We start from the raw sequence: 7,790 nt of genomic DNA, 5'->3' as shown, positions 1-7,790 counted from the left end.
GCATTCATAATCGAATGCGATTCATCTGCGATTATGAACGCGATATTGCCTAATTGTCAGTGAACTACGGCTCTGTGTAGTAAATGCCGCTCCATCTGAAAGCAGGTGATGGAGATTTACTACTAATCACGGAACCGGCTTTACTGACGAGATGCGCATGACAATCGCATGCGATTAATTGCACAGCCCTAATCGTAATGTATCAAAGTAAATACAAAATAATTCTTCAGTATTATGACTTACATTTGAATGAAATGCATTATGGTAAAAGAAAAAAAAAAGTAGTGCGGGGACTTGGTTGAATCCATCAGCTTTTGCTTGGATAGGTGAAGAACTGAATGTGAGCTTATGAGAAAAGGGCGTGGTTTATATGAATGAAATGATTTGAGAAGTCTGCCAATAGTCACCAGAGAGAAAGTATGTAGTCTCACCGGAAGATGATTAAACATTACAAAGTCAAAACATTTAAAAAAAAAAATTTGAAGCATACATGGAAGAATTAGGATGTATTTCCATTTCATGCCAACTTTAAGCACCTTGAGAGCTGGATAACAACTATATAAAGTAAACTTGTTGTTTTTATTCTTAGTAGCTCAGTGGAACTGCATGGCACAGCTGGTTGTGTGATCTCAAAATGACAGCCCACATGAGAGTGCAAGCCACTCTGTATAGAAAAGTAAAATAGCTTTACATTTGAATCATATTTCTTAAGTAATAGGAAAAAAAATTCAATTGTATCAATTTATCAGTAAGACTTTGTTAATGGGAAACAAATTACTAAGAGTACCTTTAAGCATGCAGTGGTGCTCCTAGGCACAGGACAGCAGGCATAATCAACATCAGATTTAAATTGAAACTCACCTTTATATCGATTGTAAAGCTGCTCCAGCTTTTTTCGGTCCACTGAGCTTTTCATGGATTCCTTGTGGTACAAATCTGGGTTCTGAAAGTAGTTGTCGGTGGCCACCTCTAGTTTCCAATCATTTTGAGTGAGGCAGTATACGGCGGTCTTCTCCCCGGCTTGAGTAAAGGACATGAACTGCCGTACCTTGTCCTTTTGGGAGGATTTTAGTTTATGCTGTGTGGACACAAAAGATATGCCCTCAGACATGAACTCAGACAGACGGAGGACTACACTCAGCAGTGTGTACAAACAGAAAGAGACACAAACGAACATAAAGAGAGAGAAAATTGCACACATTCAGGCATGAGACTAAAGCTGATAACTGGAACAACCATAAACAAAGCACTGACCAAACATCCTGACCTATGTGGCAATATAAAAGGACATTCTACCGGTTGTAGCAAGTTCGACTGAAGCACCAAGCATGTGAGGACCTGTGACAGCACTGACAGGCCACTTGCGCTTGGCATGTAATATGAGATGGCAAGCTCAGGGCGGCCAGTGCAAAACAACCGGGTTACCCGACAGTTATTTCCATCGATGCACAGTAAGCTGTTTTTACTCTAGTTCTTAAAACGAGTTCAAAATAACCATTCTGACCACGCCATCCCAAGACATAGAACCAGAACACAATGTGCAAAAAGTTTGATAGCCCACTCAAGACATGTTTAGAGGGTATTACAATCTGGAAAATAACCAGGCTACTATTAGGGGCTGGGTTGAAAGAGCAGGGCTAAAAGACTGATGTTTGACATTTCATGGCTGGGTATGGATGTCACTTAACCCTCCGGTTCTGCTGACATTGACTGCCTGGTTGTTTGGGGTCCCAGAGACCCCTATTTTGTATGAGCAAAATCATTGTAAACATTTAAAAACATCAGTGATGTCATTGCATTTTATCAGTCAGGTTTTAAACTATGGTCTCAAATGACACCATAACAGAAATATGCTTTGTTTTTTAAAAACTATTTCATCACAACATCAAGTTGAAAGCTTGTTTCGAATCAGATCTTTTGCATTTTGGAAAAGTCATGACGTATAACCTGATTGTTCGATGTTAAGTCAGAATTTGATGTATTGAAATAGGGCTTGGAGGGTCTCTAAAATCCAAAACAGAACAGTGTTAACAGCGTGCATGCTTGGCTAAAGCACAGAATAATATTAATTCTCAGATTAATTATGCATTACATAGGACATGATTCCAGGACACATAAGCGGAAAGGTGACGTTACATGCTGAACTCCCTAAATATCAACAACTGACCTTCCTGCCAATACAAAACATACACACAAATTATGATCATTCTCGATGCGACACGCGCAGACAACAACTCGTACAAGACGCGGAATATCTACGTTTGCCAGAGCTTCTTCGTCGAAAACAGAAGCAGAAAACGTCAGCAATATTTTTTATTTCTATGTCACCTACCATTTTATCACCCGCTGTTTGACCAAATTGATACCCAATGCTCCCATGTACAACTGCGCATGCGTGTAGGCATCAAGGGAATGCGCTAGAACACCAGCGAGTCTGCGCGGTGAAACGGTTACGTGTTGGGAGTTGTAGTTCGTAGACGTGCGTTCAGTAGTTCGGAGAATATAAGACTGTGACTGTGTATAATTACAATCTGTCTACCAGACATGAGTAGTAACCAATTAAAAGTAGTAAACTACTTCATTCAGCTGAAATTATTCACTCATTCATCTGTAACGGAAAGTCTGATTCGTTTTAGTAAATCGATTCGGTCAGACGGTTCATATCTGTTATGTATCTGTTCACAAAGGATTCATGCATTAATTTGAGATTCTGTCGTATTTTTTATTAGAAATATTTAGAAAGCTAGTTTCTACCAGATGCCTTCGCCCCTCTAAATGGGTGAGATTGCAAGGGGAAAATGTCTAGATATTTATACTGTAGATATTGCTATATTAACTATAGCCTATTATATGTACACTGAAAAAAGCTTTCATGGGCAGCCTAGAATATCATGCATTTTCAAAACAAAATAAACTTTTTTTCCATTGTTGAATAGTAAAAAAATTCTGTTCTCTTTCTCTGGATCATTGTTTCTACACTGGTGATTCTTTTCAACTAACTTTTTTATTTATACCAAACAAGGTCATAATCATGTCTAGAATATTGGGGGGACCATTGTTTTGAGGAGAATATAAAGACCAGACCACTACGGTAATGGTAAAGGAACTAAATAAATAAAGGATTTAAATGGATTTAGGGGAATACATTAAAAAAAGAGAAAAAACAGTCAAGAACAAAAATAAGATTTTTTTTTGTAAAATAATCAATCTGAACTGCAAATAAGATTTTTATTTTAAAATATGCACCCATTAAATTTTAGTTGTATTTCTGATATGGTGAAAACGCAAAACAGAAAAAAATGCTATTGTCAAAAAAAAAAAAAAAAAAAAAAAGTCGAATAGTTTGCACCACTGGATATTACAGTCGACGAACGCAACTTTCATCGCACAATCTCTAATTTAAGCGTTGTTTACTTTCAGTTTTCATCCTTACATTCAGGACTGACAGCAAGTTAAAGGAGGTAAGCTTTCAACTGAACTGCAGCCTACATGCATTTTAAACGCTTATCTTGCCCGTCTATGCAATGAATGCACGTTAAATGAGCGTTTTTTTTTTAGAACATTAAAACTGCTCAGGTAATTTCAGTGGTAGGCTATGATACATACTCATGTATTAAAATCCTCGTTAACTCGCAAGCGGAATTTGGAAAAAAAAAGGCGAATAGTTTGCATCACTGGATATTACAGTCGAGCCAACTGTTGCTATAGTAACAAATGCAACTTCCATCGCACAAGCTCTAATTTCAGTGTTGTTTACTTTCAGTTTTCATTCTTACATTCAGCATTTACAGCAAGTTAAAGGAGGTAAGCTTTCAACTGAACTGCAGCCTACATGCATTTTAAACGCTTATCTTGCCCGTCTATGCAATGAATGCACGTTAAATGAGCGTTTTTTTTTTAGAACATTAAAACTGCTCAGGTAATTTCAGTGGTAGGCTATGATACATACTCATGTATTAAAATCCTCGTTAACTCGCAAACTCCCCGTGATAGTGCGCAAATATTTCTGCCCGTTTTCACTCGTTGTCGGTCTCTGCTTTTCTGCAACAGACTGAAGCCTCCGCGTGAATTCAGCGTGCCTTTCTTTCAGCTAATAAAAGAAAAATGCTGCAATTTTCTGGTGTTATTTTATGATTGTTGGGGCAGTATCCAGCTATATCTTAAACTTCTCAAAATACAGTCCGCTTCAGATTGGTTTTAATCGCTGCACAAAAAATTTACGAAATCTTTATCTAATTCTGACTGGGTGGGCAAGACAGTCATTTGGGTGGGCTCAGCCCACCCCTTCCCATGCCTGGAGCCGGCCCCGGGTGGTCAGCGGGGTACAGTTGAGACACAATGTATCAAATGTACCCGCACTAGAATCCTATTGCAGCACATGCAGTTTAGTTGCACGATGTAAGATCACAAGTTAATAGTCACATTCAGACAATGTACAAAGCAAATTAAAACAACATTTGATGTTTGTGATATTTAAACTGCCTACTTCTTATTGACATATTTTCTAACATGAAGGATTAGGACATGTTGTAAAATATGCAAGGTGGTATAATGGGTACAGTTGATACACCCTTTCTAGGTGGTTAGATCTGCAGATACAGAGGCCAAAACGACATTTGCCACCACTGTAAGTGACAGAGGTGACTGAGTGAGTGTAGGTCTATAGCCTAGGTGACTGAATGACCTTTGTTTTGTTTTTATGGTTTATTAGGCTATTGTTATTATGTTTTATTTATTATGTTTATTGTTATTGTGTTTATTAGGTTATTGTTTGCATTTGATCTGTTTTATTATTGCTGTTTGCAATTGTTCAATGTTTTTTACTGTTACTCAACTTTTCAACTGTTACTATTAAAATGATGAACTGAAATTAAATATTGTATCGCTGTTTGCCATTACCGTACAATGTTTTACAAATGAACTACTTTTAACTAAAATAATCAAATAAAATACTGAATGGAAATAAAAACTGTTGAATTCTCATTTTTAAAGGTATTTTACATTTGCAATGACTTGGTGAAGCATTTTTACAGTATTACGGATGGGTGTCTCAACTGTACTCGGGTTCTGTTCCAACTGTACCCGACATGGGTACAGTTGGAACAAAAAAGCTTCTTGTGTTTATGAGCTAATTGTGGCAAATATGACCTACTTATGGATGTTAATAATTATTAATATTTTAGTAGACAAGTAAAGGAAATGTCATATGAAAAATCCCTTCTTTTCAGTCCCTATGGTGTGGTAACGGAAAAAGCAAAAAGTGTACCAACTGTACCCAGTCTACCCCTAAGTACTCTTTTAGTATAATTGTAAAAATGTGTACCTTCAGGTTGTGGCACAGGTGTCTTTTGCTGTGAAATCTTGAGTGAAATATCTTTTTTTATAAAGTTAGCATAAAAATAACTTTACTGGACTAAAAAAACCTTAGGTTTACTTGCATGCATATTTTTAGAAATCTCGTTCAAATGTATGTCAAGTATGATACAACAGGCTTTTGAGGAACATTTATTTGCACATTTCTCAATCATCATTGTATTGCATTGCATTATTTGCCCACCACAATTAAAACTATAGAGCTTTGATCATAAAACTAAGCATTTAAATAAAATTTTACTAAGACATATTAGGGACAATTGATCAAGTGAAACTCATCGATTTACACAAGATATATTAATTTCATCTTACTTTTTGGCCATATTACAACAAATTTGGCCCTCTGAATAAAATTTTAAAATTAATTTAGTACCAACTGAACATCGTTTAACCCATTTGTGCCCACATTTTTCTGAATGGTTTCATGCATATAGTCATATTAATAGTTTCCTATGTGAACATGTTCTGCATTTATTTTGCCCGTTTTTTTTTTTTTTTTTTTTAAATTGTTTTTGAATGTGCAGCAACTATTGCCGGTGGGCAAATATGTTGTATGCACCCTTTGAATGTGAAATTTGAATAGGAGGAGAGCATTTGGCATCAAACTCAAAATAACTGCTTTCAACAGATCAATCTTTATTCATAAAGAAATGTATTATGCATAGAAGTCGAAGAACATTCGATGCAAACCCCAAAAAAGTTGCATCTAGCTTATAATCTCTTGAATATGAAAACACAACAAATCCATTTGTCTGAAAGTGGTGGAACATAGTGCAAAACAAAGTGCAGCCATTAAGTTTCCCCAACAGGGTATTGTGTATAAAATGTTAAATGAAAATAAATAAATAAAAATAAATAGAATGAAGAAAATATAATATATATAATAAAAAAGGTATACCTGAAAGAAAATTATGCATTTAATTTTTTTTCCCCCTTGAAATCCTTTATTTGGTTGTTTGCTTGCATGTCGTTGAGAAATAAAGCATGGATAACATCTAGAAAAATACTTACAAAAGGAAAATGACAACTATAAACTGGTGGGCTTTACACCACAGCCTTACCGAGTATTGTTGCTGACTGTGTCCATCCCTTTATGACCACAGTGTACCCATCTTGTGATGGCTACTTTCAGTTTGCGCCATGTTACAAAGCTCAAATCATCTCAAACCGGTTTCTTGAACATGACAATGAGTTCACTATACTCAAATTGCCTCTAGTCACCAGATCTCAATATATGCTATAGTGAGGGATTGGACATAGACCTGAAAAGTCTTTTTTTTTATTGTGTCATTGTTTTTCTCAAAAAGTGCAAAATGAGGTAGGCCTGTATTAATTAAATTAAATTAAATATTGTGTGTTTGAGTTGGCCAGTGGTTCCCAAATGTTTTCTGCTGGGCCCCCCTTTTGTAGAGAAAAATATTTTGCTATATATATTTTTAATTATATATATTTCCCCCTTTTGGGAAAGTCTCTTATGCTCACCAAGGCTACATTTATTTATTAAAAATACAGTAAACACTGTAATATTGTGAAATATTGTCAATTTAAATGATCTATTTGAATGTTTTAACGTATAGGCTACTGTATTCCTGTGATCAAAGCTGAATTTTCAGCATCATTACTCCAGTCTTCAGTGTCACATGATCCTTCAGAAATCATTCTAATATGCTTTGCTGCTCAGTAATCATTTCTGATTATTATCAATATTGTAAACGTTTGTGCTGCTTAATATTTTTGAGGAAACTATTTTTTAACGATTCTCTTATGAATATTTGAAATGGTCCTTTGTGTCAGAGCGCTGGCGTTCGTCAGAAATAAAACGCGGCATCAGTTTACTGTCATGGATTTGTCTTGTCGCTATTAGAACATCACTGGGCTCTATTGCGTCTGGTGTAGACACGTTGTTTTGGTATTTGTGAATCTTAAGCATATTCATAATCTGCTTTACGTTTACCTGGCACTGGAAGTCCTTTCACAAACTTGTAACTTACATGCTTAGAGCAGAACCATGCATCGTTCATTTATATTTCTACATGGCTTACTGCAATACAACTCTGATTCTTCAATCGCACCATCTAGTGGTCTGTTATGATACAACCACAACTGATAACTTAAGCGGGTGCTGCAAGTCATGTTGAGGTCATTAAAATAGCCTATGTCAAATTAATATTTTGCGGTCAATTATTTACTTATCAGGCAAGTGGCCGCATGATGAGCGGGAAAATTATGCAGTTTAGTCTTTATCACCCTGCAGAGGTTTATTTTGCAAAATAATCTGCTGACTGTACACTATCCGTCTTGCCGTCCGTGCTTGGTCTGTTACCATGCTCTATGTGTTTGATTACTTGGTTTGCCAACCGCCAATAAAATTAAAAGAAGAAGAAGAAGAAGTGTTTGATTACTAATGCCTGTGTAGT

At 36.1% G+C, this 7,790-nt stretch overlaps 1 protein-coding gene across 5 annotated transcripts in view; it reads right to left on the bottom strand.

Moving 5' to 3' along the window:
- Positions 1-7,790, bottom strand: part of dcun1d2a (DCN1, defective in cullin neddylation 1, domain containing 2a) — a 14,400-nt gene that overhangs the window by 4,385 nt on the left and 2,225 nt on the right. The window contains exons 1-2 of one of the 5 annotated variants that reach the window (XM_016573991.1): positions 2,333-2,411; positions 862-1,078 (exon numbers count right to left, since the gene is read on the bottom strand). In XM_016573991.1, coding sequence (XP_016429477.1) covers positions 862-1,078; positions 2,333-2,335 — 220 coding nt within the window. In that variant the 5' untranslated portion in view covers positions 2,336-2,411. The other 4 variants (XM_016573994.1, XM_016573992.1, XM_016573996.1 and 1 more) reach the window with 4 other exon arrangements.

Source organism: Sinocyclocheilus rhinocerous, unplaced genomic scaffold (genome assembly GCF_001515625.1).
Source record: "Sinocyclocheilus rhinocerous isolate Xijiao unplaced genomic scaffold, SAMN03320098_v1.1 scaffold382, whole genome shotgun sequence".
Classification (NCBI taxonomy): domain Eukaryota; kingdom Metazoa; phylum Chordata; class Actinopteri; order Cypriniformes; family Cyprinidae; genus Sinocyclocheilus; species Sinocyclocheilus rhinocerous.
This window is presented reverse-complemented; position numbering and strand designations above follow the sequence as displayed.